At 39.8% G+C, this 26,877-nt stretch overlaps 1 protein-coding gene across 2 annotated transcripts in view; it reads left to right on the forward strand.

Annotated features, from left to right (window-relative positions):
• SYNPR (synaptoporin) overlaps nucleotides 1-26,877 on the forward strand; it is a 330,920-nt gene that overhangs the window by 151,481 nt on the left and 152,562 nt on the right. The window contains exon 1 of one of the 2 annotated variants that reach the window (XM_005547525.4): nucleotides 7,528-7,685. The exons of the other annotated variant lie outside the window; for it this stretch is intronic. Within the exon in view, the coding sequence (XP_005547582.1) occupies nucleotides 7,662-7,685 (24 nt within the window). The 5' untranslated portion in view covers nucleotides 7,528-7,661. Of the gene's footprint in view, nucleotides 1-7,527; nucleotides 7,686-26,877 lie in introns of those variants that run through there. 2 annotated transcript variants of the gene reach the window in all.

Here is a 26,877-nt window from a genome sequence, read left to right on the forward strand (position 1 = left end):
GGCATTCAGCTTAAAAATTGAGCTGTTAAATATTATGCCTATAATTACATTGTAAGCTGAGATGATTTGGTTATTTGAATGTACCACCTATATTCTCACATATTCACAAATTTTACCAAAATATTTGATGGTTGTAGTTTACATTTTGAACATTGCAAGTCTAGGCCAATATGTTCATATACTTAAGCTTTAAAATTAAGAAATATGTCGGAGTAATTCAGCATTATGTACTCAATCATATAACAATATGTATTGAGCATTATTTATATACCAGGCCCATAAGGTCCTGACTTGCACAGTTACTCAGAAAGATTCTAAGTTCCTTTCAGCAGGGACCATGTTTACCCGTTTCACCACTGTATCCACAGAGTTTAGCATGTGCCTGGCATATAACACATATGCCATAAACAATTGCAGAATTGAAATGTTTAGGCGAATGAATGGTTGCCCTTTTACTTTAGAATATTAACAAAGTTCTCATGGATTTGAGAATTGTTGTTTCCTATTGAGGACGTGAGCCCCCAGGTGGGTTTTAGACATGATATGCGATATCTGAGCCACCTTGTCTCCTGAGTCAAAGTCTTTTTGGGACATTTAGGGAGCTTCTAAAGGGACTCAGCCCCTCCAGTGGCTTGAAGTATTTAATTAGGACAGAAATGAAAGCAGAGGGGGTAATTAGCACTTAATAGATTTGGAATTATTGCCTGAGATCCAGGGCCTGTGGATGAACATCCAGGAATCCATGGACAGCCCTCCAGCAAGCGTCAAAAAGAAGCAACTCTTCATGCACCTGATTGATAGGCTGACTGGATTGACCCATGTACTCTGAATACTCAGAAATGCCAATAGTCAAAACCATTTTCAACAAATCTTTCTTTGCTTCAAGACATGTGCCTCAATGTCATTTCCATACTCCCTGATATTCCAGCGGGGAAAGACTGTTAAATCTTTCTCAACACAGTATGGATTTTCCTTTTCCTCTCCCTTTCCTTTCTTTCTTTTTGAGACTGAGTCTTGCTCTGTTGCCGGGGCTGAAGTGCAGTGGCACGATTTCGGCTCACTGCAACCTCTGCCTCCCAGATTCAAGCAACTCTCCTGCCTCAGCGTCCTGAGTAGCTGGGATTATAGGCAACCGCCACCACACCCAGCTAATTTTTATATTTTTAGTAGAGATGGGATTTCACCATGTTAGCCAGGCTGGTCTCAAACTCCTGACCTCAAGTGATCTGCCCACCTCGGCCTCCCAGCGTGCTGGGATTACAGGCATGAGCCACTGTGCCTGGCCCCTTTTCTTTCTAAAACATGAACAGCTCTTTCCTTTAGAGACAAAATAAAAGAGCATGTGCATTATCTCTATCAAACAAACATGCTGGCAAAGGGTATCACTGTCATTCTTATTGTTGTTAGATGTTAAATGCTTGGTATGCACTTAATACTTTGTATGCATTAGTTTACAAGCACCCAATTTGATCGGTTAGGGCAAGTGACAAGACCACACAGGTAGTAATATACAGAGCTGGAACTAGAATCCGCCTGTTTGTGTTAGTCAGGTTTCAGACAGGAAATAGCTGGCACACTCAAACAGAGTGATTGAGGGGAGTTTTTTGAAGGGGCAAATTGAAAAGAGGTAAACAAAGTTTAAGTAAAAAAGAAAAGGGAAGGAAGGAGAGACAAAGAAAGAAGAGTAAGAGAGAGAAAAAGAAAGAAGAAAGGGAAAAGCAAGAAAGGAAGGAAGGAAGGGAGGGAAGGAAGGAAAGAAGGAAGGGAAGGAGGGAGGGAGGGAGGGGAGGGGAGGGGAGGAATGGAGACAAAGAAAGAAAAAGAAGGAAAGAAAGAGAAAGAAGCTGTATGGATGGAAAGGGCCACTTCACAGCACCTGTGGCCTTCGCTAGAGGAACATAGCCAACTTAAGGACCCATCGGGGATGCTAAGGGAATAAATACCCTGACCTCAGTCTCCTCTCACCCTCTAATTTCCTGGCAGTACTTCTTATTATTAGCACCTCCCATTAGGATGCCTCAGAGAAAGGGAGCTCATTGATGGAGTCCATTAGTTCAGCCTGCTGGGACACAGAGTAGACAGGAGAGTGACTCTAGAGGGACAAACAAAAGCTCTCCAGCACAATGTCTGCCTAAAGGGGAGCATGCTTAACCATATATATTTTATCTCCAAATAATTCTATTTATCGCTCATTCAGCAAATAGTCATTGCTTGGCTGCTCTGTGCTGGGCACTTTGCTTTGGGCTGAGGATACAGGGATAAGTGAGATATTGTGTCCTTGAAGAGCTTAGACTCATGGTCTTCAGAAAATATGTCTTGAACACTTTTTACCTGTTATTTTAACTACCATTTTCTCTCCTTTTATCTCCCAAGCGTGACTACATTTCCACCCAAATATCCTAATTTTCTCAATCTTGTTCCACTATATTCCTTAGCTTTTCTTGCATCCACAAATTTTTCCTTCTCCTTTCAGCTTCAGTGTAGAAATTTTTAAATAAAATTATGTTTTACTGTCATATAGATGAGTGCTTGCTATGTTGCCCAGGCTGGTCTCGAACTCTTAGCCTCTGCTACCTTATGCTCCAGGACCACAGGCCTGAGCTATTGTGCCTCCCAGCTTCACTGTAGAATTCTTTCAGACAGACTTGAACCCTACTGAGGAAAGCTAATGATCTAATAAATGTTCAAGTGATATTAATATTATTTTATCTCATTAGTATTTGAGAAAGAAAAGAGACAGTGTTGGAGAAAACAACTTTCTCTTACAAGAAAAATAAAAGATAAGAGGCCTAGAAAGTTCTGCCCTGATTCTATATACCTGCTCACATCACAATAAATTGCATTTTACCCATGCTAGGAGCTGTGCTCAGTCAGAGAAAGGAAGGCACCATTAAAGATTTCAAGGTTGTTCCATAAGTGAATTGGATGTAAGTGCTCTCACTGCTATAGCTTGAAAGAGCTGAAATTGTTCCTGAAGCAAAATGGAAGAGGCTTGGCTAACTCTCTTGGTCATTTATTAGTACGGTCAAAGTAGCCTTATCTTTGATTACCTCCTTTCTCCTACTGCAGTGAAGAAATCCTCTGGCTCTGGAATTTTCCTCTCAGTGTTTGCTAAATGCTTAGCAAGCTAGGCCTCCCACTGGCCAGCAGACAGGCCTGAAAGGACCCCTTTTGAGAGGCCAGATGTTTAGAAATAGAGGCTTTAAGGGAAAGGAACTGTTGCATTTACCAGAAGGTGTGTCCACCAAAGGGGAGAGAAGCTTTTCCATTCAGAGGAAAAATAAAATTCTTTTGAAGTTGTCTGAAGGCCATTGCTCAACTGAAAGATCACAGTTGAAGCTCTGACCATATTAGAAATTAGCATTGCTAATGAGGTTTTCAGAGAATCACAGATTATTTTAATCTACTTAACCTTCTCTGTAAATACTTGACTTAGAAAACATTGTACTTCTATTTTTAATAATCTAATAATGGATAAATGTTATTTTAAAGGCAGTAGCAACAATGTGAATATCATTTTTCAAACAAGAACTATCAAATATTGGCATATTGCTTTATTTTTGTCAGTTCCAATTCTGTGATAGAGAGTGGTAGCCGACTGTCTGAGCTGTCTGATAAATTGGAAGGTTAGGACAGTCTAAGTGGCTAGCTGACAAGATTATTTCTCTAATGACAAATATATGGGCAAGTATCCAAAAATCAGCTGCTTTATGTGGGCCTAGGTGAACAAAACCCTGGGAACCCAAGCTTCTAAAAAAACAACTGATCAGTATAGTTTACAAAAGGAGCTTTCCACCATCTTTGACATGGTTTCCCATTAAATCAATATGACACCGAAATTTGCAATCCTTCCAGAATGTTCTTTGAATGAAGAGGTAAAAACAGTCTGTATCTGCTAGTATGAATGAATCAGTTGCCCTTATTCATCTGTTCTGCATTTCAAGGCTAAACTCCTTTGAAAAAATTAGGTTTCTTTACCACCATCTCAAACCTAAATTGTTCTCATGTTGATTCACTGATTTCATCATTCATTCATTTTTCCACCAAACATGTATTGAACACCTGCTATGTGGCAGGTACTCTCTGAAACACCAAGGATATGGTATTAAGCAAAACAAACAAGTTTCCTGCTTTTGTGGACGTCTTAGTAAATGGAGATAGTCAATAATAAATGAATAAATAAATAAGCAAGAAGGTGTCAGGCAATAAAAGTGCAAAAATAAAAAAAGGAGTTACTGGAGAAAGTGAAAGATGTTTTTAAGTTAGGTGGTTGGGGAATAAAGACCCTCTACGAAACAGAAAGTAGAACTAACAATTGAATGGCAAAGGAAGAGAGGGCAGGAAAAGATCTGAGGAAAGAATGTTCCAAGCAGACAGAATAGCTAGTACAAAGGCATAGAAGGTGGGTGTGGCTGAAGAGTAGGAAAGGAGAGGGTTGGAATTAAATAAAAAAAAAAAAATAGATGAAAGGTAGATTGCATAACACTTTAAAGGCATGAGAAAGGGTTTGGGTTTTACTTACTGTAAACCTACTGGACAGCTATTGAAGAACTTTTCTCAGATGATTGATATGATCTAATTTATGCTTTAAATGGCTCAACATGGGTAATAGAGATTTCTAGGGGTAAGAGTGAAAGCAGTGAGACCTAAAGGGAGCCTGTTGCAGTGGTCCACAGAGAGGTGACCAAAGGGTGGTAGCAGGGCAGACTTAGAGAATGTTAATGCTCTATCTGGAAAAAATATATGAGGCAGGAAGAGCTAACCCAACCAGCAGGTCAGAATCTGCCTATTAGCCTTAGAATCTTATCTAGTGAAAGTTGACCCAGAAAGCCCTTTAGAGATAATTCAGTGGAAATCCTTCAATTTAAACATGAGAAAAACAGAGACGTGGACAAATTCCGGGACACACCCAGGGTCACAGAGCAAACCGCTAGCAAACCCAAGACCGAGCCTCACACCTCCTATCTTCCCAAGTGTTAGATAAAGTGCCCAAGTCCATACAGAACCCAGCAGGGCCTGAGTGTGGATCTCATGGGCTCCTTCTACACCAGCAAGTTCTAATCTCTGGTGCAAATCTGCATAATGGGGACAACTGAGAAGTTACTGTGGGGTCCATGCATCCAAATGTGGATTTGTCATACCCTGTACACTGAATAAATAAAAGTATAAGTACCATCATGTGGTGTCCAAAACAGAGTGGTTAATAGCTTAGGCAATGGCATACAATTAGGCTCGAATTTTAGCTTTACCAGGTATTGACTGTGTACTTTCAGATAAGTTACTTAACTCTTTGGGTCTTGTTTTTTTCAGCTATACCCTGGAATAAAAATTGTAACCTGAAGTTTTGTAAGGCTCAAATAAGATGATATACCAAAAACACCCACTTAGAATAGTACCTGGCACAGAGTTAATATTCAAGAAATGTTCACTATTATTATGTAGAAGACAGAACTTTTTTACTTTTACTTGCAACAGGGCTCTTAATATTCAAAGCCAATGAGAATTACTCACTGGCCTCCCTGAAGAAACAATTAAGTATGGTTCTACCCTACAGGTGCATTGCTGGAAACTGCCACCTCTTCGACCCTACTCTAACTCTGCCCCTTATCAGCCACCTGGAGGAACTGTGGCCTTCAGCACAGGGACACTATTCTTTCAGTCAATCCTTCATTTATTTATTCTGTAAATGCCTACTGAGTGCTCACTTAAATGCCTGGTGATCGTAAGCCTTTTTTTCCCTGCTTCAGATATGTTCACTTGCTTAATTTACTCCCCTGAGTAACTTCTCTCACTGATGTGCAGAGATTTGTCAATAAGCAGGTGAGTGGTGGCCATAGGGAAGTGGGGAGGAAAAGGTTCCTATCAGAATTTCAAAGGGGCCACTGGGCATATACAGTTTGAAGAGTTGGTAAGCATCCCAAAAGCTCAGGCGTAGGAAACAAGCCAATCAAAGGAGACGGAGGAGAAAGGGATCTGGACTCCCTGAGCCCGGTTTGCAGGTGTGTAGTGTAGGTGAAAGCACTGCCTTGCCCAGTGCTCATTTCTTCCCCACACCTTCCCACTCATAGCTTTATGAGTGCAGCTCTATGAGGCTACGCTTATGCCTCATAGAGGCATAAGTGTAGCCATTTTACAGAGGGGAAACTAAGGCTCATGCGCAGGTCACATGACTAGTAAGTGGGAGACCAGGACTAGAACCCAAGTTGCCTGACTCCTCATTATGGTTTTTTGGTTGTTTTGTTTGGTCCCCCAACCTCCCCCTATCCACCAAGTTGTTACTATGTGTATAAGAAAAGGAAGAAAGGGAGTAAGAGAGAGATGATGGTGGTGGCTGTGATATGGTAGTGATGGTGTGTGTGTGTGTGTGTGTACACGCGCATGCGTGAGAGAGAAGGAGAGAGAGTGATACAAAGAGATAGAGATAGGAAGGAAAGCGAGACACAGAGAGAGGGACCGCAATAAAAGACTTCGAGTGACTCCAAATTAACAACAAATTAATCCCTATAAAAAATGTGACCAGCCTCTGTGCATTTCAGTTGAGTCATCACCAGCTGCACAAAAGATAAAGCAGAGACCTCTCAGCCAACCTGACAACATTCCTGCACTGAGTGGGGACCCAAAGACAGACGTCCTTTCCCTGTGCTGTGGTATCCACCTTGGGGAAAAATTGTCCTCAGGATGCCAGGGTGAGAACATGTCACCTGTGGCAGCCTCTCCAAGAACTTGGTACAAACGCCCCCAACACACATTGCCTCAAGGTGCTATGTTTTGGGCCCTTCGAAGTAGTCGAGCTCAACTCTTTCCTACAGAGGTTTATTTGAAGAAAACAACAGATCCAGATTGCACTTAAGCATCTGAAACCTTTTTAATTTTGAGATTTTGCAGGAGACGTCTTTAAGTAACACTCCTGTGATGAGTGAGCAACCAAGTTGTAATCTGTCCCTTCTACAGTTGCCAGAGTCTTAAAAGCCTGTCTTCCAGTACATCACCTTAATGATTATTTATGGGCAGTGTATGAATTTCCCAAATGGGGATTATGCATAACATCTCTGCATTTACGTTAAAACAAGGGCAATTTTTTTTAACAAACATATCAATGTTTACTTAATCTATGCAAATCTATTCATAAGATTTTATAAAACCATCATTTTTCCCCATACCCTTAAAACACAAAATTCTGGCTTTAAAAAAAAAAAATCTAGTTTGTTTTTAAGCACTGTGCTTGCAGGAGGAGGGGGCTGGCAGAGTAAAGAGGAGATGGTGCCTCTGTTGGTGATGCAGCCTGCTTGTGCAAAGCAGTCCTGCACTTCCAGTTGTGAGCCAAGAGCCAAGTGTGGGAGCTCACCATGGTGGCAGCCACCTCCCCACCAAGCAGGCGGCGTTCACCAGAGGGGAGTATCAGGTTCCCGTACTCAGCTGTGGGTTGTCACCATCTAATAATATGACCGTTTTGCCATCTCTCTGCAAATGAGGCTGAAGCTGCTATCTGATTGGTATAACATCTCACTTTCCCTCTGCATTGATTTTCTTCTTCTCCTTCTTTGCTTCATAAAAAGAGGGACAAGTGGCTGGTGCTGTGGACAGAGAAGCTTTATTTTTAGTATGAGACAACCTCTATTTTCTTTCAGGAGAGGGAAGTTGGATTATCAATTCTTTTGTAAATGTGTATGGTGATATTTGCTCCGGTAAGTTTGCAGCTATCTTGATTTACAGCTGGCTGTGGGGATATGTGTGTGCATGTGTGTGTCTCCATAGGCACATTTGGATTGTACACTTTTCTTTCCAAATATCAGTTTTTAAGTCTTTAGTGGTAATATCTCTTTTTCTTGACTTTGCTTTCTTATGATTTGTATGTTTAAAAACCAAAGAGGCTGTGTTGATAGTGAAATGCTTACTTTAGCTGTTTAAGTATGTGCTGGGTTTCTTGGAACATAGTAAGGAAACTATTTAAGCAAACTTATATTTGCTTTATAAAAATGTAATGTCATTCTACCCTACCCCCCATCTTTGGAGTGTTTAATATCCTAAATACATTCATTGTGCTGCAACCTGCTTACCATTTTAATTAAAGTTTCTTCGTCAGTGTCAGAGTGAGAATTACTTAAACTCCATCCACAGCTACCAAATATTATATGTTGTGCTGAAAGGTGCTAGCTTCATAAGGTCTTATAGCTGTATGTAGAATGAATGAGTTTCCCCTACGATTGGATGCACACACTAAAAGAATTGAATTTAGAAAAAGTATTCAGATCACTAAATGAAGTCCTAGCATGCCATGAAAAGCTGTAATCACAAGTGGCTGTTGCTTCTCTTTCGTCTTTCTTTGCACTGTGTATTTCTGCCACCATCTGTCAGATGCCCAGTCCGGGCTCCTGTGTTTCTATATGTGAAGCTAATCAGGAGAAAAGTTGCTGTTATTAAATTTAACTACTGCAAAATGACTGTCCGGTCACCATTGCTAGAAATGATTTTTAAATGCATTACCTGGTTAGCTGCGTTCTTTTTGTTCAGAGAGTAAGAGATGGTCTGAATTCTTCATTGTTAATTCAGAAGTCTGGGGAAAAGTCTTTTAATATAATTATTCTTGACAGAGATGATAAGATGATTAAATAATTGCTTTAATGGAAACAAACTGATGCTTTAATCTTCTCTTTTTGTTACACAATCAACAAATCTGCATAGTATTTTTCTCGGTGAAATGAGCTGGAGAATAGATTTATGATGAAAGTTAAAGGCACAGTGGAATGTGAAGCAAGAGGAGGTCTGACTGTACATTTTTCAGAGATTTTGAGAGTAAAGTTGGGAATATCATGCAGGCCTAGGGCTTGTAGGCATAGGTTTTTTTCAGAATAGCAATTTTTCAGATTGTGAAGTAGTCTTATGACAGCTCAGAATGCCTGTCTGGGAGTGCACTAACCTTCATATCTACTCCCTTTTGGATGTGCCACGACTCACACACCCTGTGCACACTCCAGTGAAGCTACTCATTTTGACAAATAGACTGAATTTTGATCAATCTAACTCAGCCTCAAAAATAGACTAATCCCCCAAACCCACCCAAGTTATTATATTGCCTTATTACAGGTCCCAATAAGCATGTGCCTAATATCAGCCTCAGATAACATGAACCTTAGCTGGAGCCAAGTGTATCTTAGCAGATAATTTGTTGAAAAAAAAAAAAAAAACTTTTATCCCTGGGCTGTTGCCAATTACTGCTAACTAAACTCACCAGCACGGAACATCACCTGTTCCCCTCCCCAGCACATCCAGTCCCTCAACGTCCCTTAATATTCTATATAATATATTTTATATAATCATTCTCCTTTCATGGCTGTAACAGGTTGTATATAAAGTCATTTGCTATAGACAGAGCTTATCATCCTCTGAAGCTATTCAGTAATATAAATTAATGAAACTTGAGGTGGCAGCATGCATTCTGCATGTGAAAGTTATGCCTTTTCCTCCAGTCTCCTGGTTTACAGAAGTGTTAGGGCTCCAAGCATACTTAGGCCCAGACAGGAGGAACAACAAGGCATCTGTATCTTTAAAAGGTCAGGATCCTTAGTTTGAGTTAGAGCCAATGTGCACAGTTTTTACAAGTATCACTTCTGAAAGGTCCATAATGCCATAACTAGAAAATCTGTCATAATCTCTTCCAAGGATTAAAGACTTGTGTCATTTGGGGGAAACAATAAAGAGATTTTTAAAATTTCACAATGAGCTCCTCTCTTCTTTTTAGCATAATGAAGAATGCAAAAGTCATTTCCATTTAGTAAATACATCCTATATGCCTGGCACTGTGCTAAGCATTTTACATGGCTTATCTCCTGTAATCTTGACAAGCACTCTATGAGGGCCATAACATTACCTCCCCATTTTACAGATGAGAAAATGGAGACATAGGACAAGTATGTAACTTACTTGAAGAAACACAGTGATGGGGATGAGTCTCGGAACCAGGCAGGCTCATTCCAGAGTCCTGTTCTTCCTCCCTCCCATCTGTCATTGGTACAATCTACAACGAATGCCTAGACTGAAATGATTTCCAGGGACCTACAGTTAAACATCCTATTTTTCCCTGTTTTGATACAAGGTAGTCTCCTTCTTCTCAGTCTATGCCGTTATGACTCCGAGCTAAGCATGTCTTTGAAACTGAAGAATATGTGTTTTATTTCCACTCAATTTGAGCAGATACAAAGATGTGAGTGTGACTAAATGAGCCCACCTAGGGTAAAATTTATGCAGAAGTGGCTAAATCAAGGTAGATCTTTTAATTGATCAAAGTAAATCAATTCCTTTGACCTTCAGTTTTTGGACATAAAGTCAAAATAAAGATGTGACGATAGCTTAGAAATATCAATATCTCAAGGCAGCTGGTTCGTCATTGGTGCAAAATATAAAAAGCATTACAACTGAATCATTTTTGGAGAGCTTTATAAAATTCTCACCTTCCCTTTACTCACTCCCACCATGATTTTTTTATTATTATTATTATTTCTATTCTTTGGCTAGCTGGAAAGGGCTGAGGTAGCACTTCAGGTTGAATACTGTGAAGTGTCTATCTCCCCTGGGTAATTTAAAAAGGAACACAGCTGCCAATAAGCATGCTGAGAAGCGTGACAAAGTCGAAATTCAGAGTCCCCAAATGCATTCCTTTGCACCTGAGCACTGAGCTCCCCATTTTAAATCCACTTGAGCCAATAAAATTCAGATGGATCTTATAGGGGGAAAATGCAACTGACATATAATCAATAAGTTTAAATGTCTCCTCAAGTGGCAGCTTCTGGACTAGAAGCAGGGCATTCCAGTCATAAAGTGAGCCTGTAAAATGCTGCATTATGAGAAAGGATTATGAGTGATGAAAATGTTGCTAGAAGATAGAACCTAGCTCACAACACCTTTGCTAAATTTACCAAAACTCAGAGGGATCTTAAAAACAAACAAACAAACAAAAACCACCCACCACAAATTGGAAGAACTGAGTCAATTTCTGAAGTGGTTAACACAATATTGAGTTATTGGTGTGATCTGCTGTGTCTAATAAGCAACAGCTTTTGAGCTACTCTTGGTGTAAGCACCCAGTTAGTTAAAGAGTTCAGACTGCAGTACACAATAAAATACATTTCCACAATGGTAGTCATTTTTGTCAGAGGCAAGCTTGGGTAACTCCTCAATTCTAGATTATGTCTTTTTCTTGTTCTTAAAAAAAAGTCATAATTGAGTGGTTTAGTCAGAAAGTGTGGTATTAGAGCCAATACTGAAAAATAAATTCAAATCAATTTGCTTTTTCCAACAGCATTTATGAGAGTTCTAAATATACTAACAGCCATCAAATGAAAACTTTACTTTAAAAAAATATGTTGTGCTCAACCACAGAGTTCATCAAATATAGGCTATCCCTAAAAACTAATCTTATAGACAAGTTTATAAAGTATATCATATTTCAGTCCCTAGATAGAAGATACTGCTTTCTTCAGAGGGGTGACTAAATTCCAAATCAATAGTACTGAGGATTGTACTCCATCTTGCCTGTGTTTCATCCTGCCCTTTCTTTGGCTACAGATGTGTGTACTTAAACATGTTGATCGTTAAGCACTTAAAAATTATCTGTTAAGTATGGAGAAAGCATCTAGTGTTAACACATAATTAGTCTTGGACTAATCTTGCATTTTTCGTTAAACATTCTAGACTGGTGTACAAATAGAGTTTGTGGTCCTGTTACATTCTTGTGTAAGAAAATAAGTCAGTGAATATTTTGAGCCTGAAATCAGCACATGAAGCACTAAATCTTCTAGAAGAGGCTCTTGGTCATCAATGTGTCTTTAAATGTTTAAAGATTCAGTGTTTGAAAATGGAAACACCTCAGTCTCTCCACTCTGTAGACTAATGGATTTGCATAATTAATATATTTTCTGTGATCTTTTTTTTTTTTTTTAAACACAAATTCTATCCAAAAGTACTAATGGAAAATTGTTCAGGAGCAACTCCAAACATGTTTCATTATAGTTTCTAGAAAGCTTATTCACAACACAGGTAATCAGTTTACCATGGAGCTTTGAGTTGGCCAATCTAAGTGGATGATCATGTCATTATTGCCTTTTGGGGGAAATGATGTGTTGGGCAGAAAAGTTTGCTACTGGTATACTTATTTAGCCTTGCTTACAGAACATTTATTTATTTATTTATTTATTTATTTATTTATTTATTTTTGAGATGGAACCTCATTCTGTCCCCCAGGCCGGAGTGCAGTGGTGCAATCTCAGCCTACTGCAACCTCCGCCTCCTGGGTTCAAGTGATTGTCCTGCCTCAGTCTTCTGAGTAGCTAGGACTACAGGCATGTGTGACCATGCTCAGCTAATTTTTGTATTATTAGTAGAGGTGGGAGTTCACTGTGTTGGCCAGGCTGGTCTCGAACTCATGACCTCAGGTGATCCTCCCACCTCGGCTTCCGAAAGTGCCGGGATTACAAGCCTGAGCCATCGTTCCGGCCTTACAGAATCTTTAAATCCTCCCTAATTACCACACATTGTCTCAATGTAGACTTACTGGCAAAGATACAACAAAGATTTTGGGCTCATTTTATTTCTGGTAAAATATGGCTTTCAGAATGTATGTGTCAAATATGAATTATTATTTCAAGGACTTCTTAAGTCACCATATTGACACTCAATTCTCAATGTTGAACCCACACATCTTTATCTGGCTTTAGATCTCCATGAGGGAGGAAAATGGATAAGATTTTGCAGAACCTATGACATTCAAACTACCTTCATAAGAAATTGAATGGCAGAGGAAAAACATTTTTTTTTAATTGGGGGAAGATTTTAGAAAAAGTCTGGAATGTGGACGTCATCTATTTTTATTTTATTTTATTTTATTTTATTTTATTTTTTAGATGGAGTCTTGCTCTGTCGCCTAGGCTGGAGTGCAGTGGCACGATCTCGGCTCAGTGCAAGCTCCATGTCCCGGGTTCACGCCATTCTCCTGCCTCAGCCTCCCAAGTAGCTGGGACTACAGGCGCCCGCCACCACACCTGGCTAATTTTTCGTATTTTTTTTAGTAGAGACGGGGTTTCACCATGTTAGCCAGGATGGTTTTGATCTCCTGACCTCGTGATCCACCCACCTCGGCCTCCCAAAGTGCTGGGATTACAGGCGTGAGCCACTGCACCCCGTCTATTTTTTTATTTAATAAATATTTAAGGATGCCTACCATGTGCCAGGCACCATGCTAGGCATGGGAGATACAGTGATGAACAAATAGATATAATTTCTGCATTCCCAGAACTAAATGCCTCCATTTTTCCATTTTCTCACCTCAACTTCATTTCTATTTCATGGCCCAGGATGTGTTTTCTTAAATGCATAATTGAAGTATTCTAGTAAGGCATTTGCAGGAAATATGTGCTTTTGGTCCTATATGTTCATACTCAGTGAGGGAACAAGAGTGAATCCACTTATTTACTGATGTGATTACTGTCTGCTGAAATGGAGTGGTAGGAAGCAGGGAGCTAGAAAAGGTTTTGCAGTGTGTGTGTCTTATAAGCATTCTTTATTGCTTCTAGGCATTCTCAGATTTGATAGGGCCATTCTCATTCTTGGACAGTATTGGGAGAGGAAAGAAGGGGAAAAAAGATTTGACAGGAAAGAAAAGTAAAGAAGATAGAGAATAAACAGAGTAGGTGACTAAAGAAACTACGATTTTCCCTGGCAATCTGAAATAGATCTAACTTGCATTATCTGGTTTTCTGTGGGTATTCACTCACTCATCTATCTATTCAATAAATATATTTATATATTGGGTGCCCTCTTTAAGCCAAGTACACTGCTAGATGCTACGGCACAGAAATAAACAAGATATACTAGTTCCTGGATTCACGGAACTTCTAATAGACCAGGATTTCTCAGACTTGGTACTATTAATATTCTGGTGCAGATACTTCATTGTTGTTAAGGAGCTGTTTTATGTATTATAAGATGTTAAGCAGCATCCCTGGCTTCTACCCACTATGTGTCAGTAGCAATCCCCCCACCAAACCCTCAGGTTGTGACAGCCAAAATTACCACCAGACATTGCCAAATTGCCCCTGGCTGAGAACCACGACAGGAAACGCAGGATTTACCATCGCCTTTGACCAAATCTTCCCATCACGTTTCTACTTTTCTTTCTTTCAGATATTCTGCTGCATGGTTTACCCTAGGGTTTTTAAGTTGCTTTCCCTGAATATGTAACATTTGCCAACAAAGATAAGTAAGGCATCTCTAAGTCCTTTTACTATTACTATCCCTTACCTCTGCATAACACTTTACCACATTTGTGTAGCTTACATTATCTTATTTGATTCTAGCAGCCAACTAGTAAGACAATATTACAATATTATCACCTTCAACAGGTGAGTAAATGGACATTTAGATGGTTACAAACCCAAAGTCTTGCAGCTAATAAAGGATAAAACCTGGATTCGCACTCACATGTCCTGGCTTAAAACAAGTGTTTTACCTTTTTTTTTGAGACCGAGTCTCCCTCTGTCGCCCAGGCTGGAGTGCAGTGGTGCGATCTCGGCTCACTGCAAGCTCCGCCTCCCGGGTTTTCGCCATTCTCCTGCCTCAACCTCCCGAGTAGCTGGGACTACAGGAGCCCGCCACCATGCCCAGCTAATTTTTTGTATTTTTAGTAGAGACGGGGTTTCACCTTATTAGCCAGATGGTCTCAATCGCCTGACCTCGTGATCCACCCTGCTTGGCCTCCCAAAGTGCTGGGATTACAGGCATGAGCCACTGCGCCCAGCCAAAACCAGTGTTTTTCTACACAATTATTCTATTTAATGGGGAAAAAGGTAAGTAGGGTTAAAATACACTTTTTCTCTTTGAAGCATCTCAATAAGGGCAGCCCAGCAGTAGTTAGGGAATTTGAGGTCTACAGGCTTGGCTTTCTTACTCGTGTTTATTAGCTGAGTGGTTTTGGACTGCCCACATACATTCTTAGAGTCTCCCTAGTAGTTTAGGGAATGTGGAGTGATTATTGCAAAAGCTGCAAGAAGCCCTAGAGATCAGCCTACCACAGTAGAGAGAGTGTGGGTTTTGAGGTCTGATGGATCAGGTGTGTGAGTCAGCATCCAAGCAGGAAGCAGATAACATCTTCAAACTATCTGACCTCTTGCTGGTGACTGTACACCATTAAAACTTAATTTATTTAAGTCAGAATACTGAAGCCCTAAAAGATGGGTTGAATTGCCCAAGCCCTGTGGTGAATTTGATGCAAAAGGAAGACAACAGAAGAGCTCAATCTCCTTCCAGCCCAGTGAGCTGAAGAACCATTTTAAACAGAGGAAGGCCAGCATATGGATCTGGCTCAAATCAGAAATGTATGTGTTTTGGGTTATAAGCAGATGTCTAGGTACCTGAGGCAGGTTCCTGGTTTTTCAACTGGACATACCCAAACATCTTTGGGGGTTACTTTAGCCAAATTTCAGCCTCACTAAAAGATACAGAGCGTGTCCTCCTAGATGGCTCTTAGAAGACCGGTAGACATGCAAAACACGTAAAAGGCAGGTGGTGGTTTGCAGTGGGTTTGCCACACACGCTCCTGAGCTTGAATAGATGCAGGAGTTTGCCAGGAGACGGGGCTCACACTGTATGTAGGCCCATATCCTTGATCTTTTGATGAGCTGTTAAAAGGTATCTGTAATTATCGAGACCCTTGGCACATTTGCAAAGATAAAAGGCCTTTCAAGTATATTGCTCCGGCAGCATTCCCAAAAAGAAAACTATCTTCTACTTGCATTGCCTCAGAGCACTCAAACTTGCAAAGAGAGGAAATAGGTCCAAATTCCGGCTCTGCGACACAGGGGTATGCATGGCCTTAGACAATTCATCTGCCATCTTGGGACCTTGGTATCTTCATCTGTAAAATGGAAATAATGAGTACCATTATGAGTAATAACGAGTACCTTCCCAGAGTGATGAAGAGGACTGCTGTCATAGATGAAATGGGAAAGTACTGTTGAAACTGCAGGCCTGGACAATAGCATTGTTATTTTCTTCCTCTGTAAGTCAAAGTCCATTTTGCTATCAGTTTTCATTTCATGCCCTCAATGAATGCTTGAGGTTAGGGGAACCATTTCCCCAGTCTACCAGGAAAATCACTGCAGTTATGGGATGGGTCTAAAGTAGTCTGGAAACGCTTTGCTGGGTCATTCCATCTCAAGGGGAGATTTATGCCATATTATAAATTGCAGGGACAGAGAATCATCACTGAAGGATAACTATAATAAAACCACATGCAATATGTATAAAGCCATTCCCTATGATTAGCTCATCTTAGTAATGCCCCTGAATTTTCCTTTCCACTTTCTTAGGACCCCTTTACACCCATCAGTCCTGCCATTACCCATTTGTTGTGGAGTCAGGGCAGAGGGGGCAGGGATTGACAGGACCTGGACCTTGCCCATCAGTTTCTAACACTGTGACTTTAACCCTCTCCCCTCTCAACACGATCCTGGAAACTCCTCAGTGGAATTGACAAATCATAATTTTCTCCCCAAGTACAGATGCTCAGAGAAAGCTTCTCTTTGCCTGCTCTGGGTTTCTCATTAGCCCCCACTATAGGATATTCAAGGGTTTCTCATTTCTCATGTTTTATTTACCTCAAAGCATCTCCTAACACATTTGATTAGAAAACTCGGTTAGCTCAAATTTTTTTCAAAGACCATTATCTGCTGGCATTCCTCTCCCAGACTCCTTCCCTCAGCTCACCTCTTCACTCTGAGTGGTATTTATAAACTCCTCATCTTCTGAGGCATTTGGAAGACACCCTCCTTCCTTCCTCCCCCAGACCAGTTCTCTGATATAATTTTTTTCTCTTTCTCCCACTGCCTTCACACTCAAATAAAGTGTTTCTCAAACATTTTTTCTCTGAATCTCTTCAAAAAGGCAAGAATGTCTTCTTATTTGCTCACTCATTCATTTGTTCATATGTTCATTCAGTTGTGCATTCTATGTAATACTGAGCAGCCACTGGGTACTGGGTATTATGTTAAGATTTGGGGTACAGAGGTAACTAAAACAAACATGGTCTCATGTAAGATTTGCAATCCAGTCGGGGGGAGAGGCAATTTAAAATCCCTCAAAAGTGATTTAATTATCATTATAGTAAGTGCTAAAAATAAAAGCTAAGTCATCTTGGGTACTAATTCTGTGACAGGCACGGATCCAAGTGTTTTATGCATATTAATTCATTTAAGCCTTGTAACGATGCTTTGAGGGAGTTAAAAGAGGAGAGGATTAGTGCCTATAAAACCTGAAGGGCATAGACTCCATTAGCAAATTCAGGAATGTTGGAATGAGGATGATACACCAGGACAAGATGCTAAAAGTTTGCATAGCTGCCATTTATGTAACACTTTATTTACCAGGCACCGTGCTCTATACCTCATACATAGGACTTGAACCTTCACAACAGCACCATGAAAGATCACTATCATTATTTTAAGAATGGGGAAAATGAGATATGGAGAGCCTGAGCCACTAGTCCAAAGCCACACATTGTGTATGTGGTGACTCTGAGAGTATAGCCTAGGTGTGTTTGACCCCAAGTCTAGGCTCTTACCCACCATGTTAACCTGTGAAAAGTTGATATTAAATATTCCTCATACAGTTTCTGTCCTGGTAAATACTGGTAAAATGGAGGGAAAAAAGTGGATCATTTTTGTGTGTATCTGAATTAGAGCCACAATAATCGTTCTTGAAATAAAATGGGGCCGGGCGCGGTGGCTCAAGCCTGTAATCCCAGCACTTTGGGAGGCCGAGACGGGCGGATCACGAGGTCAGGAGATCGAGACCATCCTGGCTAACACAGTGAAACCGCGTCTCTACTAAAAATACAAGAAAATTAGCCGGGCGAGGTAGCGGGCGCCTGTAGTCCCAGCTACTCGGGAGGCTGAGGCAGGAGAATGGCGTGAACCCGTGGGGGCGGAGCTTGCAGTGAGCCGAGATCGTGCCACTGCACTCCAGCCTGGGGCACAGAGCAAGACTCCGTCTCAAAAAAAAAAAAAAGAAATAAAATGGAACTTTGTTTTTACTGGGAGTGTTAAATCCTTAACCTTTAAGCTTATTTCCATGTAACAGCTTCCTGTTCAAAGGGTGAGCTGAAGAGCAGCAGCGTGGGCATCACCTGGGAGCTTGTTAAAAATGCAGAGTCTCAGGTTCCACCTCAACCTACTGAGTATTGGAATCTACATTTTTATGATCTCCAGATGATTTGCATGCACACTTATGTTTGATGAGCTCAGATCTAGCACAAGTTAAAAGAAAGGGCTTCCAGCCCTGGTTGTGATGCTAACCGACCAGTTGTTTGACCTGCCCAGATTTTCTTTGCCTTTTCAATGGAAATGACCTCAGCTCTCTTCACAGAAGAGTCAGGAACCCCCCAGCAGAAGAGCCTGGGGAGGAAGATTCCACAGAAACTCAGAGACTCTTTTTTACCTCTGGAATCAGTTTCTCACTATGTAGTTCAAGGACCACCTACATGAAAATCACCTGGGGAGTTTATTAAAAATGATATTCAGATTAAAAGTAGACTAGTCAGAATGGCAATAAATGCCAAAAATAGGGTGTCATAATGTCTTCAAACACCAAGAGAAAATGGTTATTAGATGAGAATTGAATATCTCTCCCAAGGTGTTTATCTGGATAAGGATGCAATAAAGTCATTATCAGACAAAGGTTAAATGACATTTAAACTTCACATTTGATTAATCTCCTTTTGGGAAGAACTGACAATGTGGAATGGGTACTTTGGATCCACCCAAACTTGGAGTTCAAATCCTTGCTCCCATTACCCACTACCTGTGTGACTTTTGAGTGACTTACATTTTTGAACCTCAGTTTTCTCGTCTGTGAAAAGAGGAGCAAATTCTCACCATTCAGGAAAGAGAGGAGCTCTTTTGAGGTTCTTTATAATGTAAATAAGTATGTGGCACACAGTACTGCTATAAATAAATCATAACTATTATTATTGGTTATTAAACATAATGAGATTTCACAAAAACTTATTTTTAAATTATCTGTATTATGATATAATCATTATTGCTGTAAATAGAAACCTACGTAGAATAACTTTTGAAGTAATGTTTAATTTAACTTAGCATATAGTTCTTGTTACTTCATTCATTAATGTATTCATTCAATAAATGTTCATTAATAGTCTACTAAGTGCCACGAGCTTGCCCAAACACTGGGAATGCAGTAGTGTTATATGCTATATGGAGGGGTGAAATGAGGGACAGAAAATAGAATAAGAGCTATGGAAAAATACAAATCAGGTAAAGGGGATGGACTGTTCTTTCAAATACATATTTTAATACATTGAATTAAACAGTACATTTATCAGAAGAAACTTACAGAAAAGTTTTGGAAATAACTATTTTCATCTTTGTGAGTTTTCAAATTTTCTTTCTAGGTTTTCTTTTAAATGAGTATTTGAAAATTTTAAATTGATTCAAAGCCTGTTGACCACTTCACTTCAGAAAAGTGAAGAAATACCACTTCTTCTGCTTCCCACAGAATGTGTAACTATTGCAGGTTTGTGACCTTTAATACTTAACAAAATCATTCATTATTTTATGTAATACTGACAATGGCCCCGTGAAACAAACAGGTGAATTGCATATTGAGTTTTCCATTAAGGGAGAGAAACTATGGCTAAGGAAGGCCATTTCCAATTGATCAGCATTTTACCACTAGTTAATAGGGATGTGGGAGACACAGACACAGGTCCTCATTCTCCTATTTCAACTTGGACTCTACCACAGGATCTCTACTTATTTGTCAATCCCTTGAAAGCCTCCCATAAAACAAAGGTGAGGCCTCTAAGGTGGTAGAGAGCTCTGTGTGATGTGATGTGATGTGATGTGATGTGATGTGATGTGATGTGATGTGATGTGATGATGTGACGATGTGATTATCTGCATGGCAGGGAATGGTTGAGGTTATTGTAGGTTTAAACTATTACCATTGCCTAAATATAAAGGTGTTGAGGATAAAAACAAAATAAATGATACAAAGGCAAATGGAATTTATGAACCATGGAGCATCAGCTTCAAGAAAATGTTAGATTGATATATGCAAAATCTACTAGGATATAATGGAATTTTCCAAACTCAACTTTACTTAAGTTATAGAATGGAAAGTTTAAGCATTCACTCCAAATAAGATCCTTTTTTATACTTCCGGATTTTAATTTAGGAACAATTTTTTTCTTACTGGCCCTAATTTGACATTATAGTTTAGTGAATTCTAGCAGCTAAGTGTCCAATAGGTACCTTGAAAATGTTACCTCTCTCCTTATTCTCTCTGGTCCACAAACAATGCTATGATCTAATAAGTAAAATATTTGAGCCAATATGTTAAAGGAGACAAAAATATCATTTATAATTATTATAACTCTTATAGGACAATCAGAATACCACTGGGCTTCAAGAGAGCATTGTCCATCCCTGGACTCTAGAATGGCCTCATTAATTTTCCAGTCTTCTTAGATTGAGGTTAAAATTCACATTACACTATTCAAACTCTACTTGCAATTATTTCTATGGTGAAATAATGACATTTTACACTATCATAATTGGTCATGCCTTTGGCTTCTTTCACACACACATGCTACTACATTTTTCCCCCAACTATGTTTGGAGTATGAAATTTGGGAAAGAATAAGAAACATCCTAGGATGTTCAGCCATCCTTGATAGTGATACAAATAGCTAAAGTGGTAGTAGTACAAATCATTTCCTAATGTATGTGGCCCCAAAGTTCTGATAGGGCAGATGCTTATCCAGAAATGTGTCAACTTAGTTGACAAGTATAGTTGAAGGTTATCGGTTAAAAAGAAATTAGTTCATAAATAATAATAGGATAATTGAAGGACAGATTTCCCTGTAATCATAACTTTTAAGATGGTAACATTCTGAAAGCATCTTTCTTCAGCCTCATTCTTCCAGGTTCTGAAAGCTAAAACTGATATAAGTTTATCATGGGAAACCCTACTGTCTGCCATGTGCAGTTGGTTTGGAGCTAGACATAAGAGTATATCAAGATTCCAGGGATCTGGAGCTAGAAAATAATAACATTTTATAATTTGCAAGCACAATAGAAGCTCTTTAAAAATTCCACTCATTCACTTGTTGGATTAACCACTGTTCTTTAGTTTCTCTGTTAAAAGAAAAACTTCCTAATATCCACAACATGCTGAATAGTCATGGAAACTTGGTGCATCCAAGTCCTACTGAAGCCACCAGTTGAGTTATATGTTTACTCATACAGTAAGGTAATTGTATTAAGCCTTAAAAGTGTCCCCAATTTTCCTCCTCTCTGATTTTGCTTCTGCACACAGTCATGTTTGTGTGTGTGTGTGTGTGTGTGTGTGCATGTATCTTCAAATATTCTCAAAGTCAAATGTCAACTGCTTTATCCTGTTCCCATTAAGTTTATTCCAAAGCAGACCTCTAGTATTAAGGCCCTTCTTTTCTTCCTGTATTAGTCCATTTTCACACTGCTGATAAAGGCCTTCCACGAGACTGGGCAATTTGCAAAAGAAAGAGGTTTAATGGACTTACAGTTCCACATGACTGGGGAGGCCTCACAATCATGGCAGAAGGCAAGGGGGAGCAAGTCACATCTTAGATGGATGGCGGCAGGCAAAGAGAGAGAGAGAGCTTATGCAGGGGAATTCCTCTTTTTAAAACCATCAGATCTCATGAGATTTATTCACTATCATGAGAACAGCAGGGGAAAGACTTGTCTACATGATTCAGTTACCTCCCACTGGGTCCTTCTCACAACATGTGGGAATTCAGGATGAGATTTGGGTGGGGACACAGCCAAATCATATTCCTCCCTAATGTCTAATATACGGTATTTGGCATGGTGTAGGCCCTTAAGTAAATATTTGTTGAGTAACTGACAATCATTTAGAATTCACACTCCAAGCAAGGAGCATTCTGTTGCATCAGTACCTTTAAGCCTCTCCAGGCCAACGTGCTGGGTGAAGAGTAAATAATTTGATGAAATTGGTCAGAAGGATATGGGAATGGGATGGGAGGGGTAAGAATTACAGTTTCCATTTTTTTGAGCCCTTCAGGCACAAGGTAGACTACCTTAAATACATTTAATCATTGAATTCTCACAACAGCCCCGTGAGACAGGGATCACCCCCTCATTTTACAAAGAAGAAAACAGACGGCTTGATGGGTTTAGAAATTTAAGAATGTGGAACTAGGAAGTGATGGTGTAAACTTTACTCCTAGGTGAGCTTGAACCCACCATCCATACTCTTAACCACTGCACAAACTGTTTGGAAAGGAGCAGATCTGATGCGTGATCACACCTCTTTCCCTGAGGTCTTGCCACTTGTTCCATCCTCCTGGTGAACCCACTCTTCATCCTGGCTAGTTTCTTGTCATTTTTTGTTTTCTCCCCACCCCCATGCCTTTAAATCCTCATCCTCAAATCCATCCTGGGATGACTGAAGTGTTCACTTCAAATGAGGACCAAACACGAATACACCAACAAAAACTGCCTTTTATTTTCTGTCAGAGTTGGTGGGTCCAGGGAAGCTCCCCTCTTTGCAGAGGGGCCTCTGAACTGGGCTGTCTTGCGGGGGGCCTAACTGAGTGGTAAGAAGGAGTTGTTTATAGTCATAAGCTTTGCCTGTTTCTCCCCAAATGGGGCTATCATCTTCCAAGCTAAGAATGCCTTTTGTAGCTTGCCTTGAAGTACCTCTTGGGAAGTTATCTGGCGCTGTGATACATACTTAAAACCCTCTTGTTTTCCTTCTCCCAAGATAAGAATTAACTTCCTGATGAACTCCTCAGTACTTTCTCTTTGAGTAAACTCTGACTCCCCCTCTCACAAGGATAGTTTTCAATTCCAGTCAACCGATATTTTTTATTCTAGTCATTCCATTCTATTGAATTTAGATTTCCACTTATAATGATCTTTTTTATTTTTTATTTTTTATTCTTTACAGTCTTAAGATGTCACTGTTTTTCCCCTAGAACTTTCTAGGATATTTATGTCTCACCAATAAGCATTAGCACTGAGAAGTACAGAAAGTTCATTTTAATGAGCTCTTCAGGATTTGTCTTGCATCTGCTGAAATAAATTAGGTCAAAATAAGATTGAAGAGATCTTCAAGTGCTGCAACACCTAACAAACTGATTTTGTTATTTAGAAAACAGGAAAAAGTGAAAAGAACTGCAGTTTAAGAAAATTAAATTTGTGTACTTAGAGAAAGATCAGAAGTCTCAGTGGAGAAAAATTCTAATTTGTATTACCTACAAAAGAGGGAGAAGGTCACCTGAAAAATTATACAGACGCACAGAGCTCAGACCATATTATAGACACATGGAATCTTTAGCAAACTTTGGTCCAGGAAGGAAGAAGACCTGACTGCTTTGTCTGAGCTCATGCCTTAAAAGTGTAAGACTACATGATTACCTTAATCTTGGGTGATGCTTTGGATATTACTGATAACTCAGACATGATAAATTTGATATTGATTTACTCTTTTTGCCTTTGTTTACTTGAAACGATAGAATTTTCTAACCCTCTTCTTTTGAATTAATCTCTTTCCCAGATTCTTAATTAATTTTATTCTTACCTTGTCTTCCTAATCCTAGTTATTCATTCACCTATTATGAAAATCTGGGTATCTGGGGCACTAAACTTTGCTTTTGATATATGATAAGGTAATTAAATTGTTGCATTTAATAAAGTCTCAGAAATCTGCTAGCAAAATTAATTCCTCCTTGAATTTATGTAGTTTACTTTGATGGCACTATTCTCTGCTTCACTATCTTGACACCCTCTCTTGGAGTTTACGTATCAGTTAGTTTTTGCTGCATAACAAAACAACCCAAAATTTAATGGCTTAAAACTACATTATTTATCTAACTCATGATTCTGTGGATCAGCAATTTGGCCTGAGTTTAGCTGGGTAGCATGCCTGCTGATCTTGACTGGGCCCACTCATGTATCTATGGTCATTCTCTGATTAATAAAGTGGTTGTTCTTTCTAAGGATTAACTATGTGATGATTAGAAAAATGAGGATAATTGGGCCCCTTACCTGTCATCAAGTGAACTAGCCTGGACGTGTTCTCATGGCAATCACCAGGTTCTAAGCAAGCAAGCATACTGCAAGATCTCTTATGGCTTAGGCTTGGAACTCAGAGAATGCCACTTTCATCACATTCTGTTGGTCAAAGCAAGGCAGAAGCCCATCCCAGATTCAAGAGTTGAGGAAATAGATTCCACTTCTTGGCAGCAGTTGCTCTAAAGTATTACAATTATAGTTAAAATCTATCTAGCACTCAATCATCTCAGAGTTCAATCTTCTTACCTTACTGCCAGAGCACACTCACCTGATTATCTCAATATTACCTGAGTTTCGACCTCTTCAAAACAGGCCTAACTATTGTCTCTCTCTCCTTGTAACCTATTTCTGTCAGTAAAAAGTGTCATTTTCCCAGGCTCTTAATTGAAAGCCCTGTATTCATGTTACACTCTCCTCTCCCCACTTTCCTTATAACCGAAACCACCAAATGCTATGAGAATCCTTCTGAGGTATCTATCTCTCCTCTCCCATCACTTAAGTTTCTCCTTGAACTCTTTGTCTCTCATTGTTCTTTCATTCAAGACTTCCAGCACACCGCCTCCCAATTAATCTCACCTGTCTCTTCTCTTTCCTGCTCCAAAACTTTCCACTGATTCACTATGACAAGTTCAGCCTTCTCTGCCAGATACACTTCCTGATTTGGCCCATGTTACCTGTCCAGATTTACTCCCACTATTCACCAATTTGGATTTTCACACCTCAGTGAAATGAGACATTTCACTGGCCTCAAACACTCTATAATTGCTTCTGTGCCTTTATTCACACTATGTTTTTCTCCATACTTTTTGACTTTTAAACTCTGACCACCTCCATAACTCAGACCAAGTTTCCTTCTGCACAGAGCCAAAGGCAATAGTCACAGCGATTTCTCTCCTTCCTATTCTGTTAAGTATATAACCAGCACTACATATTTTGCCATGTGATTATGTTTCATCCTAAATTATCCCAAAATTTATGGGCACTGGTGTTGGCTCCTGCAGCAAAGTTTGGCCTCCTTGAGAATAAACACATCACATCTTCATTTTAGATTATCCAGGTCTCATTAGACAGGGTATGGGCAAAATAGATATTCAACAAAAACATATTTCATTGAATCAAATCTCTAATTTTGTTTAATCGTCCCCTTTGTGAAGATAATTTTTCCTATCATTTTAAGAAGCAGAAAAGTTATGTGATTTATCAAGTTCAATATTTAGGGGTCCAGGAAAGGGATATGGGTTCCTAAACAGAGGAAAATGCTGCCATCCCTCATTCAGCAAAGTCATCTTTGACACCTCCCTCACCCACTATCATCCAGTTCAGCACTAAATCCTACCCATTTTCCCTCCACAATTTCCCTCAATCTGTCTACTTCTCTTCATCTCCACTCTCACTTCTCTCTCTGTCTCAGATGACTGCAACATCCCATAAAAGTTCTCACTATTTTCTACTCTTCTGCCCACTCACATCTTCCTCCAAGCTATTCTCCACATAGCAACCAGAGAGGTCATTTCTGAATTCAAGTCTGCTTATCCTGCTTAACATATTTGAGTAATTGCATTGCTGTTAGATTAAAGGTCATATCCTTAGCAGATCCATAAAACCCTGCAGCATCTAGCCATTGACTGCCTCTCCAGATTATATCTTCCTGTAATGCCCCTTACATCACTGCTTTATTCAGCCCAGTTCCTCAAGTACACCATGATCCATCGCCCACAGAGTCTTTACATATACCATTCTGCCAGAGCACTCTTCTCACCCTGACTGCCCTTCATTCATTTCTATACATCCTTTGGGCAACTCAAATTATTTTGCTGGTTACTTAATCAATGTCTGTCTCCTCCATCAAACTATAACCTCCTTGAAGCCAGAAGGCCTCTTTGGTTTTTAGCACTTGAACTGAGTCTTAAAACCCAAAGATGGAGAACGTACTCCAGGCAAAGGCAACAGCATAGGTGAGGGTTGGTAGACCAAAAAAAAAAGAAAAAGCCAAGATTGGTTCGGAAGGCAATGTTGTAATTAATTTGCTATTTGCGAAGACAATGAGAGATGAGGCTAGAGAAGGAAGCAAGGACTTGAAGACCGAAAGCCTTGACCACCATGCTAAGGAACTTAGAATCTATCTGGCAGGCAATGGAGGACCAATGACTGGTGACAAGTGGGGAAAAGGAGGCGACACAGTCAGACTTGCATCCTGGAAAGACAACCTTTGTGGCAGCATGGATGTAGATGTTTGGGGACAAGGCTGGAGGCAGGTACAGCTGACAAGACCACCACTCTGAGCAAGTGATGATAGTGGCCAGAACTAAGGCATTAGCAGGCAAATACAGAGATTACACAGATAAAATCAATATTATGAATGCGGAACTAACAAAGCTAGGTAACTTACTGAATGAGATGATGGAAAGAGGAATGCAGGATGCCTCTCAGGTTTGTCTTTTTACTTTGGTGATGGAACAGAGGGAGGTAACATGGGCTGAGATTGGGCACATCTCAAATAAGACTATTCCCATGGTTTCTAGGAAATACCCTAAAAGGAATATCGCCTTTAGATGTTTTTAAAACCTTATGTCCTAATGCCATACCTAGGCAGAAATTCTCATAATTCTTGGTAAATGGGTTTGTTGTTTCATTTCTAATGTTTCACTGGACTTGCAGCATTAAGAAATGAGAACATTATAATAATCATCATCATTAAGGAGATCCACTTCCTATGAAGCACGTTCTA

Source organism: Macaca fascicularis, chromosome 2, assembly GCF_037993035.2.
Source record: "Macaca fascicularis isolate 582-1 chromosome 2, T2T-MFA8v1.1".
Classification (NCBI taxonomy): Eukaryota; Metazoa; Chordata; class Mammalia; order Primates; family Cercopithecidae; genus Macaca; species Macaca fascicularis.